The sequence below is a fragment of the Rhinopithecus roxellana genome, chromosome 7 (assembly GCF_007565055.1).
Source record: "Rhinopithecus roxellana isolate Shanxi Qingling chromosome 7, ASM756505v1, whole genome shotgun sequence".
In the NCBI taxonomy this organism is placed as follows: Eukaryota; Metazoa; Chordata; class Mammalia; order Primates; family Cercopithecidae; genus Rhinopithecus; species Rhinopithecus roxellana.
The window spans coordinates 59,629,273-59,652,176 of record NC_044555.1 but is presented as its reverse complement, the minus strand read 5'-3'; the positions used below and the strand labels follow the sequence as shown (position 1 = coordinate 59,652,176).

The following is a 22,904-nucleotide window of genomic DNA, read 5'->3' as shown; positions in this document are numbered from 1 at the left end:
GGCCGGGTGCGGTGGCTCAAGCCTGTAATCCCAGCACTTTGGGAGGCCGAGACGGGCGGATCACGAGGTCAGGAGATCGAGACCACCCTGGCTAACATGGTGAAACCCCATCTCTACTAAAAATACAAAAAAAAAAAAAAAAAAAAAAAAACTAGCCGGGCGAGGTGGCAGGCGCCTGTAGTCCCAGCTACTCCGGGAGGCTGAGGCAGGAGAATGGCGTGAACCCGGGCGGCTGAGCTTGCAGTGAGCTGAGATCCGGCCACTGCACTCCAGCCTGGGGGACAGAGCGAGACTCCGTCTCAAAAAAAAAAAAAAAAAAAAGAAAAAAAAAAAGAAAATGTGGCACATATACACCATGGAATACTATGCAGCCATAAAAAGGATGAGTTCGTGTCCTTTGTAGGGACATGGATGCAGCTGGAAACCATCATTCTCAGCAAACTATTGCAAGAACAGAAAACCAAATACCGCGTGTTCTCATTTATAGGTGGGAATTGAACAATGAGATCACTTGGACACAGGAAAGGGAGCATCACACACCGGGTCCTATTGTGGGGAGGGGGTAGCAGGAGGGATAGTATTAGGAGATATACCTAATGTAAATGACGAGTTAATGGGTGCAGCACACCAACATGGCACATGTATACATACATAACAAACCTGCACGTTGTGCACATGTACCCTAGAGCTTAAAGTATAATAATAATAATAATAAAAAGAAACAAACAACCCAATTAAAAATGGGCAAAGGACCCAAACAGAATTTTTCAAAAGAAGAAATATAAAAGGCCAACAGATAAATCATGCCCAGCATCACTAACCCACAGGGAAATGCAAATCAAAACACAATGAGATATTTCCTCACATCTATTAGAATAGTGTCTTGGTCTTTTATTATGGACTATAACTTATTATGGACTATAATTTATTATGCTGATATGACAGAATACCACAGACTGAGTAATTTGTAGTGAACAGAAATGTATTTGGCTCACAGTTCTGGAGGCCGGGCAGTCCAAGATCAAGAGGCCAACATCTGGCAGAGGCTTTCTTTCTGTATCATAACATGGCAGAAGGGCAAAAAGAGGGCAAGAGAGAGCAAGAGTTCAAATTCACAGCCTTAGGTGCTTTTGTAATCGGCATTAATCCATTCATGAGGGTGGAGTCCTCATAACCTAAACACCTCCCATTCAGCCCTACCTCCCAACACTGTTGCATTGGGAATTAAGTTTCCAACACATGTTTTTTTGGGGGAAAACACTCAAACCATAGCAAATAGCTGTTATCAAAATGATAAAAAGATGACAAATGTTGGTGGTAATGTGAAGAAAAGGAAACCCTTGTATGCTGTTGCTGCAAAAATAAATTGGTACAGCCATTATGAAAGACATCATAGAGTTTCCTCAAAAAACTAAAAATAGACTATCATATGATCTGGCAATCTCACTTCTGGTATATATCCAAAGGATATAAAATCAGTATGTTGAATATCTGCACTCCCATGTTCACTGTAACAGTATTCACAATAGCCAAGATATGCAAACAACCTAAGTGTGTCCATTGATGGATGGAGGGATAAAGAAAATCTGATATATATATATATATATATATCTGATGGAATATTCTCACAATTATAAAATATTATTCAGACTTAAAATAGAAGAAAATCCTGCCACTTGTGATAACATGGATGAAGCTGGAAAATATTATACTAAGTATAATAAGCCAGACACAGAAAGAAAAATACTTCATGACCTCATATGTGGAATCTAAGATGGTCAAACTCCTAAAAGCAGACAGTAGAATGTTAGGTGCTAGGGACCGTGGTGTGGGGGAAACAGGGAGATGTTGATCAAAGGGTACAAAATTTCACTTACGCAAGATAAATTAGTTCTGGAGATCTAATGTACGATATAGTAACTATAGTAAACAATACTGTATTGTATACTTGAAATTTGCTAAAAGAGTAAGTCATAAATGTTCTCACCACAAAAAAGGTAGCTAGGCAAAGAGATAGATATATCTTAATTAGCTTGCTTGTGGTGACTATTTCACAATGTATCAAACATCATATATCAAAAACAACATAAATCAAAACATCTTAAATATATGTACCTCTTAAATATATGCAACTTTTATTTGTCAATTATATCTAAGTAAAGATTTTAAAAAAGAGATGCAGTTTCTTGGGCACCAAGTCAGGTCTACTGAATCAGAATCTAAATTTTAATAAGATCCTTAGGTGTTTCGTAAGCACACTAAAGTTTGAAAGACACTGGCAGAGGACAGAGACAGCTGTGAAAGAGTACTGGGAATGCACAGCCTATCCTCCACACTGGTCTCAGAATGATCTTCTAAGAATGTAGTGTGTACGTGTGTGTGTGTGGAGAGAGAGAGAGAGAGTCTACAATGTGGGCATTAATGAATCCCACTGTATGAATTAATGAGACATATGTTAGTATGCAAAACATGGGATTTCGTACCTTGACATGTCTGGGTTCTGGACAAAATTATATAACATATTCAAGCAAAAGGGAATACAGTTTGAGAAATATGGTAGTAATGCCAATTTGAAAGGCCTAGATTTAAACCATGGCGTACAGCATAAGAAATACTGAAAATGAAATAACTTGCAGAACACTTGGGATTTTTTTATCTGCTTGAATACACTAAAATAGGAATCAATGTAAGTCTATTATATGATCACACATCAGAGTTTATCATGGGAAATTTAAAAAAATTATTCTGCCATGTAGCATTTTTTCTTCCCATGGAATAGAAAATATTAATAAATTTGTGGCTTTGTTCCTAAACAAGTTACACCAGAAATCACAACATTCTTTTTTATAAATATGTCTGTATTGGGGGGTTAAAATAGAATGAATAACATATTCAAATCATAGAACTTTATTTAAAGATTTACCAAGGATTTTGTTTTCTTTGCTGCTCTCCTCTCTATATAGGAGAAAATTTGACCTTCTATTTATGGCCTTGCAAGAGCTTGCAAAACTTGGCTCTTGCAAGAGCTAGTATAATTAAATCCCAGGTAATAAGTAAACACTCCAACCCACCTCTCTGGGGTGGGATGGTACAAAATTATTTGTAGAAAGCCACCTGTTTCGTCTAGCTACCTCCTGCATAAGTGGGTACTGGCAGCTCTTGGGGGCCTGAATTTTATGTCTCATTTTGACTAAAATAATGAATGTGTAGTCTGACTCCAAAAGGGGATAGTCATCTTTGATTTGAGATAGGTCTCGTTGTGTTTCCAAATTTCTGATTTAAAAGAAATTTGTTGCTACAGAATAATCATTGAGAAGTAGAAGTTTTGAAATGAAGTATATATCAATGTGAAATGCCACTCCGTTTTATCAGCATCTGAAAAGTTTATGTTGAACTTAAGAGTATTATATAGCTAATAAATGTTGATCATTAACTTGTGACTAAACTGTATGTGCTAGGAAGAATATGATCTCCCAGTGATGTCCACATTTTAATCTCCAGAACATTTGACTATGTTATGTTGCATGGCAAGAGGGACTTAAGGTTGCAGATGGAATTAAGTTTGCCAATTAGCTGATGTCAAAATAGGGAGAATATCCTGGATTATCCAGGTCTGCCCAATGTAATCACAAGAGGCCTTGAAAGTGAGAGAGGCAGAAGAGGAGAGTCAAAGGGAGATGTGACTACTTAAGAATAGTCAGAAAGGTGCAATGTTACTGGCTTCGAAGATGGAGGAAGAAGACCATGAGTTAATGAATGTGTGTGGCCTCTAGAAGCTGGAAAAGAAAGGAAAAAGGATCCTTTTTTTTTTTTGAGACAGAGTCTCACTCTGTCGCCCAGGCTGGAGTGCAGTGGTGCGATCTCGGCTCACTGCAAGCTCTGCCTCCCAGGTTCACGCCATTCTCCTGCCTCAGCCTCCCAAGTAGCTGGGACTACAGGCTCCCGAAAAAGGATCGTTTCCTAGAGCTTCCAGAAAGAAATGCAGCCCTGATGACACCTTGATTTTAGCCCAGTGAGACTTGGGTCAGTCTTCTGCCCTATAGAACTGTAAGATAATAAACTTGTGTTGTTTTAAGCCATAGTAAGTTTGTGGTAATTTGCCACCCCAGTATTAGAAAACTAATACCCTACATACATTGACTTTGCTTTCATTCATTACTCAATCTTTGTGCCTTGATTAGAAACCTGCTTGGGGAGACAATTTATTAATTCAACAAATAGTTAATGACTGACTACATAAATCCTGGATTCCATATATTATGTACCAGGCATTGTGATAGAAGGCCTCACTGGTAAATTCTACTAAATGTTTAAGGAAGGATTAACATTAATCCTTCTTAAACTCTTCCAAGAGATAGAAAAGGAGAGTAAACTTTACAACTCATACTATGAGGCCACCATTATCTTGACATCAAAGCCAGACAAATATATCACAAGAAAAGAAAATTACAAATTGCATGCAATTGAATATGTGAATATAATATTCCCTTAGGCATATAGATGCAAAAATCTTCAACAAAATATTAGCAAACCAAATCCAGCAGCATGTTATAAAGGTTATATCCCATGCTCAAGTGGAAATTATCCCAATAATGCAAGAGTGGTTCAGCATAAGACAATCAATCCACCAGTCAACTCCACATTAATAAAATATAGGGGAAAAAAATCCTGCAAGTTTCTTCTGGTTGATGCAGAAAAATCACTTGATAAAGCTGAACACTTTTTCATGACAAGAAAAAAAAAAAAAAAAAAACAGTAAGCAAACTAGAAATAGAAGAGAAAATCCACAACATGATAAAGAGCATTCATAAAATACCCAAAACTAACATCACACTCAATGGTAGAAGACTGAAAGATATTTCCCTAACATCAGAAATGAGACAAGAATGCCTGCTTTTATGACTTCTATTCAAAATTGTCTTGGAAGTCTTAGCCAGAGCAATTAGGAAAAAAGGAAATAAAAGCCTTCCAAATTGAAAAGGAATAAGTAAAGCTATCTTATTCTCAGATGACATGAGCTTATATATGGAAAACCCCAAAGAATCCACAAAACACTATAGAGCTAATAAATGAATTCAGCAAAGTTGCAGGATATAAGATCAACACGCAAAAATCAGTTGTATTTCTACACACTAGCAATGAACAATCTGAGATGAAATTAACAAAATAAAAAATAATTCTATTTAAAATAGCATCAAAAAGAAGAAAATACTTAGGAATAAATTTGGCCAAGGAGGTACAAGACTTGTACATTGAAAACTATACAACATTGCTGAAACATATTAGAGACAGCATAAAGAAATGGAAATATATCCTGTGTTCATGAATTAGAAGACAATATTATTAAGATGATGGTACTACCCAAAGTGATCTACAGATTTAATACAATCTGCATCAAAATCCCAGTGACCTTTTTTTTTTTTGCAGAAATGGAAAAGCCAATCTTAAAATTCATGTGTGATTGTGTGGGACCTCAAATAGCCAAAATAATCTTGGAAAATAACAAAGCTGGAGAACTCACATTTCCCAAATTCAAAACTTCTTATAAGGCTACAGTTATCAACACTTTGTGGTACAGGTATAAGGACAGACATATATATATATATATATAAATGGAATAGAATTAGGAAGCAAGAAATAAACCCATAAATGTATTCATGGGTATGTACCTCAAATATGAATGGTTTCCAGCTTATAATGGTTGGACTTACAATATTTTGACTTTATGATGGTATGAAAGCAACATGCATTCAGTAGAATCTATACACATAAAAGTACTTAAAATACACGTACAACCACATACAACCATTCTGTATTTCACTTTCAGTGCAATGTTTAATCAATTACATAAGATAGTCAAAACTTCATTATAAATTTGACTTTGTGTTATATGATTTTGCTCAACTGTAGCCTAATTGTAAGTGTTCTGAGCATGTTTAAGGTAGGCTGGGCTAAACTATGATGATTGGTAGGTTAGCTGTTGATATGGTTTGACTCTATATTCCCACCCAAATCTCATGTCAAATTGTAATCCCCATGTGTCAGAGGAGAGGCCTAGTGGGAGGTCATTGGATCATGGAGGTGGATTTCCCCTTGCTGTTCTTGAGACAGTGAGTGAGTTCTCATGAGATCTGATGGTTTAAAAGTGTATGACATTTCCCCACTTCACTCTCTCTTCTGCTCCACCATGGTAAGGCGTGCTTGCTTCCCCTTCACCTGCTGCCGTGACTGTAAGTCTCCTGAGGCCTTGCAGTCATGCTTCCTGTTAAGCCTGCAGAACTGTGAGTCCATTAATAAATGCTTCATAAATTACCAAGTCTCAGGTAGTTATTTATAGCAGTGTGAGAATGGACTAATATAGCTGCATTAAATGAATTTACACTAATAATGGTTTTAACTGAAAATGGGTTTATCAGGATGTAATACCATTCCAAGTTGAGGAGTATCTGTAATTTAAAACAGCTGTTCAAACAAACACTTGTATAGGAGCGTTCATGGCAGCACTATTCACACTATCCAATCAGTAATGTAGGGGATCAAATGCCACCTCAAAATATGCCACTTTGGCATATTGATTATTTTGAGTTTAAAGGCACTTGAAAATAGCAGATGCAAGAAGAGCATGCTGACCTTCCTTTTTTTTTTTCATGAAAGGAAGAGATGAAACTCTGATGTGAAAGGTATTATCTGTATATCAGGAAGAAGAAACACATTCTTATTGCCCCAGATGGGGAGTCCAGGTTTGAGGGAAAGCTGCTCCAAAAAAATCTTGTTAAACAACTCTTACCTTCTTAGTGACTTTTCCACAATTAACTCTCCTAGCCCAAACCCCATTGTCTTGTTATGTTTTCACAATTTAACACACTTTTTCCACCCTAGTATGTAAGTATTCAGCTGTATTTGCTCATTTGAGTCTTCGTATTTCTTATGAGGGCTCCCATGTACATGTAAAAAAATTTTGTATGCTTTTCTTTTGTTAATCTGTCTTATTTAAGTCCTAGCTGGAGAATCTAAGAAGATAGAGGGCAACATTTACCTCCTCTGCCATGGAAATCACTTAATGAACTGTTCATCAACTGATGAGTAGATAAACAAAATCTGGCCTATTTAAACAACAGAGTATTTCTCATTGGTGTTGTCTCAATGCTTAACACAGTATGCCTGGCACTACCCTTCAACATTTTTTGAAGAATGAGCCAATGAATTATCATGTCTCCAGCTAGGTTCGCCAGTATGAGTAATATGTAGTGAGTGCCTACTGTGTGCCATTTTACTACCTAAACTTTGCATGGACTCTGTCCCCTAATCTTATCTACCAATGCCATTGTCTTAGTTGAGATATCTGTCATTTCTTGACTGGTATAATACAGCAGCTTTCTAATTCCAATCTCAGTCCTCTCTGTTCTATTCTCCACACGCAATCCTCTCTGTTCAATTCTCCACGCAGCTTCCAGAGTGATCTTTCTAGAGGCAAATCAGACCATGTCACTCCCAAGCTGAAAGACCACAGTGGGTTCAGTGTAGCCTACAGGGTATTCTAAAACCTGAGCATGGTATAATAGAGCCTCCATGTCTCGGCTCCTGCCTACCTCTTTCCCAGCCACATCAACCACTGCTACTCCACTGGCATCCTACTCTCCAGCCTTAATGAATTGGTTGCAACTCCCCTCTTCCCACCAGTGCCTTGGCTTCTCATCATGCTACAGATTCTTTAACACACACACTGTCCTCCAAGAAGCTTGCCAGATCCACCCCTGTTCTTTCAACGAAATGTTTATTGACCACTCTTTATACACTATGACCAAACAGGATTTGTCCCACAAATGTAAGGTTGGTTCAACATGTGAAAATCGGTTTATATAATACACCGTATCAATGGTTGGTTCAACATGTGAAAATCAATTTATATAATATGCCGTATTAACAGAATGCATGGTGGAGCGGCGGGGGGCGTGGGGGGGGGGGACTCATGGTCATCTTAATCATGTACAAAAAGGATCATCTGACAAAAACACGCAATACCCTTTCATGAAAGTACATTCAACAAACCAGGAATAGAAAGAAACTTCTTCAACCTGATAGAGGGTATCCATGAAAAACCCAGAGATAATATCATACTTAATGGTGAAAGACTGGTTGACTTCCCCCTAAGATCAGGAATGAGAAAAGGATGTCTTCTCTTGCCACTTCTAATTCAACATCGTACTCAAAGTTCTAGTCAGGGCAATTAGTCGAGAAAAAGAAATAAAAGGCATCCAGATTGGAAAGGAACAAGTAAAACCATCTCTATTCATACATGCATAGATGGCATGTTCTTATATAGAGGACACTAAAGAGTCCATCAAAAGGCAAAAACAAAAACCAAACCAAACAAAACAAACCCGAGATGGTTTGGCTCTGCGTCCCCACCCAAATCTCATGTCGAATTGTAATCCCCACCTGTTGAAGGAGGGGCCTGGTGGGAGGTGACAGAATCATGGGGGCGGACTTCCCCCTTGCCATTCTTGTGACAGAGTTGTCACAAGATCTGATTGTTTGAAAATGTGCAGCCCTTCCCCCTTCGCGCACGTTCTCTCTCTCTTCCTCCTGCTCCAATATGTGAAGAAGGTGCTGGCTTCCCCTTCGCCTTCCGCCATGATTGCACGTTTCCTGAGGCCTGCCCAGAAGCAGAAGCCTGCACAGCCTGCAGAACCATGAGGCAAGTAAACCTCTTTTCTTTATGAATTACCCATTCTCAGGCAGTTCTTTATAGCAGTGTAGGAACGGACTAATACGCCCACCCTATCTGAGCACGCTCAGCAAAGTTGCAGTACCCAAGATCAACCTGCAACAATCAGTGGTATTTCCGTACCCTAGCAGTGAATAACATGGATGAACCCTGATGAAACCATTATGCTAAGTGAAAGCAGCCAGACACACAAGGCCTCACATTTGGTCGTATGATTCCATCTATAGGAAATCTCCAAAACAGGCTAACCTCTACGGACAGAAAGCAGATTGACAAGTGGTTGCCAGGGGCTATCGGGAACGTGCGTATGGGCGGGGGGAGAGGGGTGTGTGTGGCGGGGTGTGGGGGTTGGTAGTGGTGGTGTGGAAGGAGACGTGTGGCAAGTGACTGCTTATAGGTGCAGGGGTTTCAGTTTCTTTTGGGAGTGTTGAAAATGTTTTGGAACTAGGTGGTTGTGACGGATGTGCAACATTGTGAAGGCGTGGCACCCACTCTCCCCTCGCCCACCCCTCTGTCTTTCCCACAATGTTCCCATCCGGTAGAAAGGGTGAGTTCCCACTGGCAGAGAGAGGGTCATGAGCGGGATTCCCCCTCCCCCCACCATGGCCCTCCAGCCACTTCTAGGCCCAGGCCTGCTCCCTCGAGGCCAATGGGAAAGCGCCGAGGTCACCTGATGGACGTGTCCCTTGTGAGGCCGTCACCGCGTGCGTGCCCGTCACCGCGTGCGTGCCCGTCACCGGACGTGCGTGCCCATTGGTCTCGGCTCCCCAGCCAATGAGGGGCTGGGCCCTGGTCGCTAGGATACACTGTACTGGACGCGGTAACTGTCATCTTGAGAGCCATCTTGTCTAGCTAGGGCAAGCTGAGATAGCACCCTCAACACCCAGCATGTCGGGGAGGAGGAGCCATCGCCGGTCCTCCGGGGCTGGCGGCCGGGGGCGGACCTGCTCTCGCACCGTCCGAGTGGAGCTTTCGTTTTCGGTGAGCCAGGTGGAGCGCGGTCTACGGGAGGGCCACTACGCTCAGCGCCTGAGTCCCACGGCGCCGGTCTACCTCGCTGCGGTTATCGAGTACCTGACCGCCAAGGTCCTGGAGCTGGCGGGGAACGAGGCCCAGAACCACGGAGAGAGGAACATCACTCCACTGCTACTGGACATGGCGGTTCACAACGACAGCCTGCTGAGCACCCTCTTTGACACAACCACTATCTCTCAAGTGGCCCCCGGCGGGGACTAGCTTCTGACGCCCAGCCCCTGGGACCTGGCAGGTCCACTCGTCCACCCACCGAGCCCCAAACTCCCGGCCTCAAATCCCTCGGCCCGAACCCCCGGCCTTAAACACCCCCCACCACCCGGGCCCCAAAGTCTTGGGCCTTCATTAATTCTGCCAATAAAATGTTTAAAGGAACCCACCTGCCTGCTTCAGTCACTTTGCCTTGGGGTGGGGGTGGGGTGGGCGGTGACATGGGGTGGGGGGCTGGGCGGTGACATGGGGTGTATTGGGGGCATGGGCGGTGAGATGGGGTGGGGGGTTGTGAGACCTCCACAGCTGGAGGGATGGAGAGGTGGTGGGGGTCTGGGGTTGGGTGGGAGGCAGGGATGGCACAGAGGAGCGGTCCCTCCCCGTGACAGTGCAGGGGACTGGCCCTGGGTGGGAAGGGGACACCCCCGCTGGTTCTGAGCAAGTCAGGGCCTGCCCGGGAAAGTCCTCAGCATGATGGCGTTCGTTGGGGCGGGTGGGCCTCAAGACCATGACTGCAGCGTTGCGACAGGATGGACTCCTAAAGGCAACCGGGCTGGGGACGGAGAGGTGGACCCGGCGGTTGGCAAGGGGCCCTGGACAGGAAGATGGAGGAGTGAGCGGTGGGGGGAAAACAGTCGAGAAATGCACAGATACGGAATTAGGGTCACGAGTTTAGTTTGGGTCATGTTCAGATGGAGAGGCTGTGGGAGGCCTTGAGCAAGCGAGACCATCTGCATTGCAGCCGAGCTAGCAGCAGCTGGCGCCCGGCCAGGCCCCGAGTACCTTCCCAGGGTCTTGGCTCCGCATCCCCGAGACCCTGGATTTGCATGCGCCGCTCACAGCCCGGCCAGGCCCCGCCTCCGATCCCGCTCTTTGCACATCACCAGGGCAAGGGGCAGGCTCGGGCTGGGGAGCGGGCGCGGGCACGCCGGCAGCCCGCCAAGGGGGACGCAGGGCACGTCGCCCCGCCCCGCCCCGCCCGTCCGCCAGCTGCGGCAGCGCGTCCGGAAGTGCGTGGGGCGGCGAGCATGGCGGCAGCGGCGGCCGGCCTGGTCGGCGGCGCCGGCCCGGGACCCGAGGCCGGGGACTTCCTGGCCCGCTACCGGCTGGTATCGAACAAGCTGAAGAAGCGGTTCCTGCGGAAGCCGAACGTGGCGGAGGCCGGCGAGCAGTTCGGACAGCTGGGCCGGGAGCTGCGCGCCCAGGAGTGTCTGCCGTACGCGGCCTGGTGCCAGCTGGCGGTGGCGCGCTGCCAGCAGGCGCTCTTCCACGGGCCCGGGGAGGCGCTGGCCCTCACCGAGGCCGCCCGCCTCTTCCTGCGGCAGGAGCGCGACGCGCGCCAGCGCCTGGTCTGCCCCGCCGCCTACGGGGAGCCGCTGCAGGCCGCCGCCAGCGCCCTGGGCGCCGCGGTGCGTCTGCACCTCGAGCTGGGCCAGCCGGCCGCCGCCGCCGCCCTCTGCCTCGAGCTGGCCGCCGCCCTGCGCGACCTGGGCCAGCCGGCCGCCGCCGCCGGTCACTTCCAGCGCGCCGCCCAGCTCCAGCTGCCCCAGCTGCCCCTGGCCGCGCTGCAGGCGCTCGGCGAGGCCGCTTCCTGCCAGCTGCTGGCGCGCGACTACACCGGCGCCCTGGCGGTCTTCACGCGCATGCAGCGCCTGGCGCGGGAGCACGGCAGCCACCCGGTGCAGTCACTGCCGCCGCCCCCGCCGCCGGGGCCCCAGCCCGGGCCCGGGACCGGGGCGACGCCCGCCCTACCGGCCGCGCTGCTTCCTCCGAACTCCGGCTCGGCGGCGCCCTCTCCCGCCGCCCTGGGCGCCTTCTCGGACGTGCTGGTCCGCTGCGAGGTGTCCCGCGTGCTGCTGCTGCTCCTCCTGCAACCACCGCCGGCCAAGCTGCTGCCGGAGCACGCCCAGACCCTGGAGAAGTACTCCTGGGAGGCTTTTGACAGCCACGGGCAGGAGAGCAGCGGCCAGCTTCCCGAGGAGCTCTTTCTGCTGCTCCAGTCTTTGGTCATGGCTACCCACGAAAAGGACACGGAAGCCATCAAGTCGCTGCAGGTGGAGATGTGGCCACTGTTGACTGCTGAGCAGAACCACCTCCTTCACCTCGTTCTGCAAGAAACCATCTCCCCCTCAGGACAGGGAGTCTGATCCATCCCATTCACCCAGTGACTTTTTGCCCAGACCGGGAGGGGAGTCCCATCAGTCACGTGAACCAGATGACTTTGCCTGTTACCAAACCTCACGCATCCACATTTGCGTCTGGGGAGGAATAAAAAGACATCGTTCCCGCTTCTGCGTTTTGTTATTCCTATTGCCGCCATAGGAATTATTTCGTTGGCTGAACGTTACCTGCATCCCAAGAACACATTTTGATAGAATCAGAGTAGAGGACACGGCCGTCTTCTAAAAAGCCACGACATGAAAACGACAGTCCCTTTCGTCTCCTTCCTCTGCTGCTTCCACCCAACGCAGCCTCCTGCCTCCGCCTTTGTTTCATAGTGAGGATTTTATTTTGCACGGCACTCTCCCTCTAAATACCTACCCTAGGTGATTTCATCCTGCCCCTCATTTCTGAACGTATTTCTGTGTCTTTGTAATGGCCAAATTTCTCCTTCCACTCGTCCGCACAGTACGTCTTCGTGGCAGGGGAGTCATTTTATTCCTTACAGCTTCCTTGTAACCACAGCCCTAAATCCATGATAAAGCTACTCTTGCACTCCTCATGTGTGGTTTTGGTGTCCCTCGTCTATAAAATGTGACTCTTACCTACTTGTCAGGAGGCCAGAAGCAGAACCAGATAGCTCTTTGGGCTCCAGGATGTGTTCGTTCCTTTGAAATTTGCACTATGCCTGCCTCCTATGTGGGCAATGAACCTGCAGAGATCATCTGTGATGTGCTCCGTACTGGGGTGACTGCAATGCAAACATGTCCAGTGCAGCGGGTCCGATGCCGATGCATCAATTTGCATTGGAATTCACGGTTCCGGTTCTTTTCCCAGAGGTATATGCAGTGTGGATCACAACAGCTTTTATTTGTAATAGGGATTCCGCCCCCCCATCCCCGAGATGGAGTCTCACTCTGTCACCCAGGCTGGAGCACAGTGGCGTGATCTCGGCTCACTGCAACCTCCGCCTCCTGGGTTCAAGCGATTCTCCTACCTCAGCCTCCAGAGTACCTGGGATTACAGGCGCGCACCACCATGCTAGGCTAATTTTTGTATTTTTAATAGAGACGGGATCTCACCATGTTGGCCAAGCTGGTCTCCAACTCCTGACCTCAAATGAGCCACCCTCCTGGGCCTCCCAAAGTGCTGGGATTACAGGCATGAGCTACCACGCCTGGCCTGTAATAGGGATTTTGCTGCAACTTTGAGTTAAGTGGGTGAAATCAGAGTGCATGGCCGTTTGGTGGTGTGCGATCACGTGACTGCAAGGCGGCCTCCGTGTTCCCCAAAAGCAGGATGGCGTTCCATTTGAAAACACTTAAGTTTCCAAGGCTTTCTGGCTCAAATGGAGCATGCAACCCAACTAAGCTGTTTTCTTATTTATTGCGTCTTTGTAATCCTTTTGATGGGGACAACAAGAACTCTTCAGAATATAGCCTCTTTCTCAGACTTTCAACCCTGGGGAAATGCATCCTTTGGGCCGAAGTTGCACACAATACTGATCTTCAGGGCTGAGATAGAAGGGCACAGTTTGGAGTAGGTGTTTTTGTTATGCATAGTCTTTTTGCGGGGGAGAGGTGTGGAGGGTTGTCACTGTGAGTTGAGTGCCTCAAAATGGGTGGGACTTGTAGGGTGTTCTTTTCTGCTTCTATTCCTATTTCAACAGTGTGGAAGTAACGGGAAGCACCGTCATTCCTCTTTCTCTCACTTGGCTGCCAGGAAGGGTCCTACGGAGCCCTGAACGCCTAGCTCGAATTATTGTATAAGCGGTTGAAGGGCTCATGGTCCTTTGCTCTTTGGCTCTTTCCTGGTATGTTCCTCTTAACCCGGGCTGCAGACCTGGCCGGCTGGCTTATTGTCAGGTTTAGGAGTTACGGAGCATGACTGGTGACCAGTTTGGGATTTGGGCTTCAGGAGAAGCCCCCTTAGGCCTCTGGTCCAAACTCCTTGCATCAGGGAGGTGAAGGGAAGGATAACCAGACAGTCAGGTACTGGGTAGCTGAGCATAATTCTAGGAAACACTAAAACTCCTCGTTTTCCATTTGCCGTGGGCTCATTCATGTATGTCCCTCAGAAACTTAAGAGCAGTGATAACTGGGCCGAGGCCAGATTTCAGCATTTTTGAGAATTCCCTCGTAATGTACCACATCAATATCAAAAGTCAACACTGATTTCTAGCATGCCAAAAGCAAATACTTTCAGAGGACATGATTCGTTTGCTTTTTAACCGGAAAACAATTCCAGATTCACATTTAAAACAGTGTGAACCGTCGGAAATGGTGGCAGCGAAGCAGTGAACCCTTAAAGGGTGTTGGGGTTCCCCTTCTCCCCATTATGAGGTACTCCTAAAAGGAGAAGTGTTGCTTATGAAAGAATATTTTATACGCGAATAGTACAAAGACAAAGACGTTTGAGAACCGCTACGCCGGAGGAAGGTGATCAAGACTGAAATTAGTGTATTAGGCAAGATCTGGTTCCTAGGTGCTGAGGATTCTGGTGCCAAGGATTAATGTTAACCGTGTAGGCATCTCTACCACCGTTAGAGGAGACCAGCAGCCCACAGACTCTTTCTGTCAAGGGCCAGATAGAAATGTGTTAGCCTTTACAGACCACAGATGGTCTCTGTTGCACAGTCTTCTTTGTTTCTTTGTATGTTTGTCTTTGCAATCCTTTAAACGTGTAAAAACTATTCTTAACTCACAGTCCGTACAAAAGCAGGCTGTGGGCCAAATTCTGGGGCTATAGTTTGCCCACCCCTGAATTAGAACCCAGAACATAGTAGTTTCTCAGTGGCTGTTCAAGGAATGAACCTCATGAGAGTCGTTAATAACTATAACTAATTTATCCTTATCATTAAAGGATAAAGATTGAAGAATAAGTGAACTAAGCATTCACTTCCAGATTGTAGGGAACAAACAAAATAAACCCAAAGAAAGGAAAATAGAATTTTTAAAGTTTTGAACAGAGATTGATGAACTAGAAACAGCTTTCAAAACCATGTTTGAGTTTAAAACTGAGCTGATTCTTTGAAAACTTAATAGAATAGACAAACACTTGCCAACTCTTGATACAGAGGGGAAAAAAGGAGAAAAGACATATATGTATGTATACAGATATAGATGTATGGCACAGGAAGGGATATATGACTCTAATGTGCACATTTGCAGACATTAACTCAAGGCAACACAAATGAGAATAGCAATAATCATGTAAGGATTGGAAAATATAGCCTAGTATCTCTCACTAAATAAAGCACATGGCTCACATGGCTTTTTCACTTACTCTCATTAAATACTGGATTCCTACATTAAATAAGCTATTCTAGAGCAATAGTTTCATGGAAAAAAATGGAAGCTTTCCCATTTTATTTTCAAGTTTAATATAACTCTCATGCCAAAACCTGGTAAGTAGAGCTACTGAAAAAGTTAAACCCATTTCATCCACGAATATAGATATAGAAATTATAAATAAAATGTTGGCAAATTGGATCCAGCTAAGTTTTAAATGACTAACACACTATGACTGATGAAAGTTTTCCCAGGAATGGAGCACAGTAGTGCTCTTGCACTGGTCTGTGAGACCCAATTGTAAGTAAGCATCTCTTCCCACCCCTGGGGCCAGGCATGATGGGAGTAGTATTTATGTCAGGGAAATCTGCCAATGCTATAAATCAAGGCCTTTACTTCCTAACTTCCTCTCACTTTGCTCCCCTGTGGGTTGCTAATTTATTGTCAGTACACTATTGAATGTTAAGTATAATCTGACAATACAAAAGAGAAATGTGACCATGTCAAAGATGCTGGAAAAGCATTTGATAAAATTCAGTTGCCACTGCAAATAAAATAGGAATAGAAGAAAACTTATTAGACATCATAAAAAGTATTTGAAACTAACAGTGAACATTATATTAAACAATGAAACACAGGTTACATTCTCATTAAAGTCAGGAACAAGATAGGCTTATTTGTTATGTGTTTACCAGGTCCTGTCAGCGTAATGTCATCAGTGTAATGGACAGGCATGGTGCTTGTGGGATGTAAAGATGTTTGAAGTCCCCTGAGTCTATATTATGATAGAAAACAAAAGAGCTAACATTGCCCTGATGCATGGACAGTAAACTTAATACTCTTGTTCCTACTTGGTAAATTCAAATGTATTGTGATTTTACTAATGTATGGAAATGAAGAAAAAGCATTTTCTAGGTAAATACTTCCATATCAGGCGCCTGGGCCTGTGTAAATTTGCTTCAACAGAGGTATGATATCTGGAATTGCAATTTTTTTTGGCATCACCACCTGATTAAATTTGTGATGCTCTGCTGTCATATTCCGTGACTCGCCTGGCTTTTGTAGTGGCCAAACAGGCTCTCTAAGGAGAATGGTCACTGGTTTGTGAGGCACCTATCCCAGTTATAGCCACTGAAAGGCTTTTATGCAAAAGAGGGATGACTGCTTCAGAGACTGGTGAGTGGTTGCCTCCTCAGGCAAAGGAGGTTCAGGGGAATTTGGAGGTTTGCAATTCTCAGCCTCATCCATGTCTGCCTAAATGCCTCCATCTCAAATGGAGGTGGAGTTTCAATGGAGGCCTCAGAGTTTCACTGCTTCCCACCAGTACTCTTACCACAGCACAATAGATCTGGTGGAGTTGAGCATTTAATTGTCACTGCAGCTCTGCAACTTACGCTCAGCCCTTAAGTCGTATCTGCCTACAACCACAGGATATGGAGGATTCCTCAAAAGCTCTATGTATGCATCCTGATTTTCCATGTATGTTCATCAGTGTTCTTATTTTGTATATAGTCATAACATTTCATTTTTTTCCATGTGTATGTCCTCTAGGGCTGTAAGAAGACAGACCACTCCACAATCAGGTAATGGCTATGTTTGTTGCCACAGTGACTAAAGGCCACTGTTATTTAATCTCCCCAGTGTCTTACTTGCCATCTGCAACTCATCCCATAGTATCACTGGTGATAATCTGAGAAACTATAATACTAACACATGTCATGGATTCCCTAACTGCTCATTTTCTTCCTAGACAAATATGTTATCTCTGTGTTTCTTGAATATATTAGCAATGTAACCTTAGAATTGCATTTTGAAAATCTGTTTCCTGGGGTTTCTTCTAGCACCAATTACTGTATGAAACAAGGGATCCAGCAAGGAACAGAAAACATGGAAATTAGGATAATTTGTGGAAGATTTAATAAATATACTAGTTAGGAGGGTGGGAACAGAGTATTACCATCCTGTAAACCCAAAATAAAATTCTGATCCCCCCAACCATCTGAATGAACCCTTCCTTTCAGCAAAGGGCATTCCAAAGTTAACCTGAAAAACTAGTTCAGGCCATGATGGGAAGGTGGGGATCAAACATGCCTCGTTATACCCTCCTCCCTTTTGGAATTCAGAAAAATCTGACCAGCATTAACATCAACACAGACCTTAAGACTGATAGAAAAGACTCTTAAGTCTGATAAGAAACATTTACAATGTATTCTCTCTGAAGCCTGCTACCTGGAGGCTTCATCTGCATGACAAAACCTTGGTCTTCACAATCCCTTATCTTAACCCAGATGTTCCTCTCTATTGATTCTAAGTCTTTACACAATAACTTAACTCTTTCAACTAATTGCCAATCAGAAAATCTTTGAATCTACCTACGACCTGGAAGCCCCACCTCGCTTCCAGTTGTCCTGCCTTTCCAAACTCAATGAATATACATCTTACATCTATTGATTTATGTCTTATGTCTCCCTAAAATGCGTAAAACCAAGTTGTAGCCAGACGACCTTGAGTACGTGTTCTCAGGATCTCCTGAGGGCTGTGTCACAGGCCACTGGTCTCTCATATTTGGCTCATAATAAATCTCTTCAGGTATTTTACAGGGTTTAGCTTTTTGTTTGTTGACAGTCCCTAAACCTGAAAGGATCAGAAGAGACAGAAACATCCTGAAAGAGAGAATTGGATAGATTATTGTAGTGGCTTTTAAAAATGACCATCAATTATTTAACATTTCTCCCATTAAAAATTAGGGTCTGTGTCTCTTCCCCTTGAATCTGGGTGGACATGTGATTTGCTTATAACCAACAGAATGTATTGAAAGTGAGGACTAAACTCTGATTTTTTTAAATCTTGCCCAAATTCCTATCTAAGGGGCCTGGGGAGTCATGCCCTACAAATCATAAATTCTCATCAGATGGGTTTTATTTAACCTTTATATATCATGATTTACTTTCCAACCTGACTCTGGCATAACATTGTGAGACAAGGAAGAAAATCAAAATATTTTGCCCCAAAACATGTTTCTTTGCCATATTTTGAAATGGCCCTGCAAAGCTGTTCTTTGTGGGGGGAAATTTGCATCTGTAAAGAATCTCTATTAACATAGCTAGATCTTTTTCTTCCAGCCCTTCCCAATTCTAAAGAGATTAACTAAGATCTGAATACAAAACATTTGTCATCTGTTGTCTCTAAGGGCAGCCACTATAAGACTTCAAAAGAACTTTGGTCTCCACAATGTTTATCTTAACCTGAACATTCCCTTTCTATCAATCCCAGGTCTTTAGACAAACTCAACCAATTGTCAACCAGAAAATGTTTAAATTCACCTATAGCCCGGAAGCCCCCAGGTTGAGTTGTCCCGCCTTTCTGGACCAAATCAATGTATTTCTTAAATGTATTTGATTGATGTCTCAAGTCTCTCTAAAATATATAAAACCAAGCTGTGCCCCGACCATCTTGGGCACATGTTCTCAGGACCTCCTGAGGGCCGTGTCATAGGCCATACTCACTCATATTTGACTCAGAATAAATCTCTTCAAATATTTTACAGAGTTCAACTCTTTGTTGACAAAAGTGATGCTACATAACTTAAAGACTAGGTCAGAAAAGGTTATATAGTCTTCACCTTGTTAACTGTAACACTCACCCTTGGAGGCCCTAAAATGATGTGTGAGAAGTCCAACTACAGGCTGGGCATGGTGGCTCACACCTGTAATCCCAGCACTTTGGGAAGCTGAGGCAGGCGGATCACCTGAGGTCAGGAGTTCAAGACCAGCCTGGTCAACATGGCAAAACCCGTCTCTACTAAAAATACAAAAATTAGCTGGGTGTGGTGGCATGAACCTGTAGTCCTAGCTACTCAGGAGGCTGAGGCAGGAGAATCACTGGAACCCGGGAGGCAGAGACTGCAGTGAGCTCACACCACTGCACTCCAGCCTGGGCAACAGAGTGAGACTCTGTCCTACTCCCACCCTCCCTCCCCCACAAAAAAGAAGTCCAACTACCTTGAAACACGCTGTAAGGAAGCCCAGGCCTCAGGGAAAATCCATGTAAAGTTACATCAGTCAATAACCCCAGATTCTGTCCTAGCTGACAGTCAGTACCAACCACCAGAAAAGCAAGAGAAGGAACTTCCAGATGATTCTAGCACCCAGCTGTTAAATATTCCTAACTGAGGCTCCAGAAACCCCACCCATCCCCACTGTGTCCCAAAGTCTTGATCTACAGAATCTGTGAGCAAAACATAATGGTTTTTGTTATAACACTAAGTTTTGAAGTGGGTTGGTACACAGCAATAGTAACTAGTACAGGTTGAAAAAGCCACTGTGAGGGAAACAGTGACCTTAAGTGGAGAGATAAAGTGAACTCCTCTACAAGGGGAAAGTCAGAAGAATAAATATGCCAATCTTTTGCCAGTGCTCCCTGTTGGTGAAATCCAATCAAAAGCTGGAGGACAAGGTAGCCTGTTGATGTATTCTATACAAGCTCACCTCACAGAACAAGAAGCAGGATAGAGAAGCAGGAAAATGGATCTAAAGGGGCAAACAAAAGTTATCTTGCTTGGGGTCATTTGAAGACTTTGAACTTTATTCTGAAGACAATGGGAAGATATTGAAAAGTTTTAGACAGGCAACTGATGTTTATCCTGAAAATGATGTGCAGCCTTTGTTGGAGAATAGATTAGAAACAGGGGAAGACTAGTTAGGAATGTAAAACAATAGATCAAGTGTGAGGTGATGGGACCCTGGGCTGTGGCAACAGTGGTATAAATGGAAACAGAAGAAAGATGTGAGAGGCGTTATAAATAAAGGATTGACCAGATTTGAGGGCATAAAAATGAGGGAAGAGTAGACAATAACGCTGTGGTTTTAAGCCTTTAAGGGTCTTGAGCTCACCTCTAGAGAATTCATCAATTCCCAAAGTTTCACCCATCCTTTTATGTGGAAGTCATGAATCTTCATCTCCATCCATGGTTTTGCCCCCTAAACTTGTCTTTCACCTACTGCCTGCTGGACATTTCAACCTGATTGTCCTACTATAACCTCAAACCTAGGATATCCATAAGCAAGCTCACAATCATCAATCCACACAATCCTGAATCACATATTTCTGTCAATACAGCATCTTTTCATTTCTATCATCTATGAGCCTTGACACTACTACATTTTTGCTGATATGTCCATAATAACTCCTATTGTTCATAAGTGAAAAAGTATTTTTTGGAGTTAAGTTTGTAGAAGCTAAGAGTGTTTGTCCAATATCTGAAATCTGCCAAAATTCTTTAAAGTATTCAGGCATTCCTTTTACATGACTAATTACATACCATTAAGGTTCCAGTGGAATTTCCTCGATAAGTCTGCCACTTTTTCCCATCAAGACTATACATGATGATAAACTGAGAGATGTAGAGGCTGGAGAACTTCTGACGGGCACCCTGGGTCTTGATGCCGTGAATAATCATTGGTGCCAACAGATCCACCTACCAATTAAAACAATACTTTATTTTAACCTATTTTTAAATGTATGTACTACCTCCTGAAACTATTAGCTTAGTTAGAATCTACATTGCTACAGATGTGTCCATCATTACCTGAAATGTGCAAGTGAAGCAGTCACCAATGTTGAAATGTGCATGTGTGTGTGAAGCTGTGGGATAAACAGTAGAAATGAATAGAAAGATGCTTATTGAGTTCCCAGCCTGCTTCTTGACAAACCAAACCACTACCAAATCATTGAGCCCCCATTTCCTACACACACACACACACACCCCTTTTGTGGACTCACATAAGCTAATGGACCCACATAAGCTAATGCTTTGCCCACACCTCAGTCTCAGACCAAAGCCAATTTCCTCCCCTCTTCCCAAACCAGACCCACCCCAACATCACTGTCAGTGATGAACTGCTACACCTCCTTCGAGTGTTAGTTCAGAAACTATTTTTCCTGGTTAGCCTGCTCTGACTCACCCAGACAAATTTAGTGCTGCTTCTTCTACTTCACTTTGTATATAACTTCATTATAGCAAATTATTGCACCATATTATAAGGTTGCTTTGCTTTTCTGCTTTTCTTATTAGACTGAGATCCTTAAGGCAATGAACTCATTTGAGTCACCTAAACTTTCTGTGTCTCAATTTATCTGTAAAGTGAAGATAATTTTAGTTTTTATCTCAAAGGGCTGCCATAAGGGTTAAAGAGTTAATACATGTAATGTGCTGAGTTCAGTGCCTGGCGCATACTAAACACTCGATCAATGTTAGCTTTTATATTCTCTCTAGCCCCAGCACCTAATATGGTATCTGGTGTAATACTGCTATATAGCAAATGCTTTGGAATGAATGAGTGAATAATGGAAAAGTAGTATAGAATGGACACTTCTTAAAGAAGAGGTCGTGGACTACAAGAACATTAGAAGTATCAGTTACTGTCCTAACAAGGAAGTCAAATTTAGCATGTTTTCACAGATGCCTGACACACACAAATTGGACTGGTCATGACTCTTGTGCTTAATAACTGCCTCCTTCAGGTCACTGTAAGTTCCATTCATACACTCATTCAAAGAATATTTTTTAGCACTTGCTATGTGCCAAGCACTGTTTTAGGTACAGGGAATAGAGTAGTAAACAAGAAACAAAGCCCTGCCCTCATGGAACTTACAGTTGAGTAGGGGAAATAGACCTTATATCATATATGTTTTTATTTGTTTATAGCATCAAGTAGTGATAAATGCAGGAGAAAAATGAAGCAGGGTAACAGGACAGAGTGTCAAGGTCTTCAGAAGTTGCAGCACTGTCTTTTCCCAGATTAGATGGTATTCCCATTCAAAGATACTTCATTTTAACATCTTGGTATTATGGCATAAAAAAGTGAAAGCAACAGGCACAAAAATCATGATTTTTACTGAATTGACTTTTACTGTTTCTTCATATAGATAGAGTATAAGAGTTTTTTCTTGGACCAGTGATTATTGTATTTTCTAGCAGCCTTGCTAGAATAAAGCTGCAATAGAACCAGGCTACAATAAAGCCTTGGCAGCCTACCTACATTCTGCAACTGACGAATGCTTGGCAACTGATGAATGCTTGACAAACTGCCAGGCTTATCTACTTCATCTTCTCGTGCCTCTTCTACATTATAACTGGCACCTGGGAGCAGTTTGACAATTACAGACTCAATAGCTTCACCTATGTGCACCAGCTGGGTATTTCAGTGTAACTACAAGACACATCTGTCTACTAGGAAGTAAGCAAGGGGGTAATGAGTTTCATTGTATAAAAGTACAAATATTGCAGCTGCGTATCTCCATGGAGCCTGCTGACTTCCCCCTGTGCATTGCCTGGTCTTGGTCACCTGGTGCTCCTCAAGTCAGCCCAGTGCTCTTGTGGCCAGGCTGTTGTGCACTCTTCAGGCCTTCTCACGAGAATAGATGCCTTCTCCAACTCCCTTCCTTGTCAGCACACCTTTCAACTCCATCTCCATGGTTTATTT

General features: G+C 43.9%; 3 protein-coding genes across 11 annotated transcripts in view; 2 read left to right on the top strand and 1 right to left on the bottom strand.

Moving 5' to 3' along the window:
* F8 (coagulation factor VIII) overlaps positions 1 to 22,904 on the bottom strand; it is a 224,087-nt gene that overhangs the window by 35,367 nt on the left and 165,816 nt on the right. For 5 of the 8 annotated variants that reach the window (XR_004058312.1, XM_010352837.2, XM_010352828.2 and 2 more), the window contains one exon: positions 20,741 to 20,896. Coding sequence is in view for 6 of the 8 variants with exons in the window: in XM_010352837.2 (XP_010351139.1) it covers positions 20,741 to 20,896 (156 nt within the window). In the remaining 2 variants the exon portion in view is untranslated. Of the gene's footprint in view, positions 1 to 10,753; positions 10,932 to 17,659; positions 18,084 to 20,740; positions 20,897 to 22,904 lie in introns of those variants that run through there. The other 3 variants (XR_004058313.1, XM_010352844.2, XM_030933685.1) reach the window with 2 other exon arrangements.
* On the top strand, positions 7,995 to 10,138 carry LOC115898653 (histone H2A-Bbd type 2/3). Of its 2 annotated transcripts, XM_030933687.1 has the most exons (2): positions 7,995 to 9,029; positions 9,719 to 10,129. In XM_030933687.1, the coding sequence occupies exons 1-2, from the start codon at positions 8,940 to 8,942 to the stop codon at positions 9,962 to 9,964; spliced, it is 336 nt and encodes a 111-aa protein (XP_030789547.1). In that variant the 5' UTR covers positions 7,995 to 8,939; the 3' UTR covers positions 9,965 to 10,129. The 2 variants fall into 2 exon arrangements, with proteins under 2 accessions (XP_030789547.1, XP_030789546.1); XM_030933686.1 differs by lacking the exon at positions 7,995 to 9,029 and having other exon boundaries at positions 9,048 to 10,138.
* On the top strand, positions 10,792 to 12,692 carry F8A1 (coagulation factor VIII associated 1). The gene has a single exon (XM_010352820.2). The coding sequence runs from the start codon at positions 10,798 to 10,800 to the stop codon at positions 12,115 to 12,117; it is 1,320 nt and encodes a 439-aa protein (XP_010351122.2). The 5' UTR covers positions 10,792 to 10,797; the 3' UTR covers positions 12,118 to 12,692.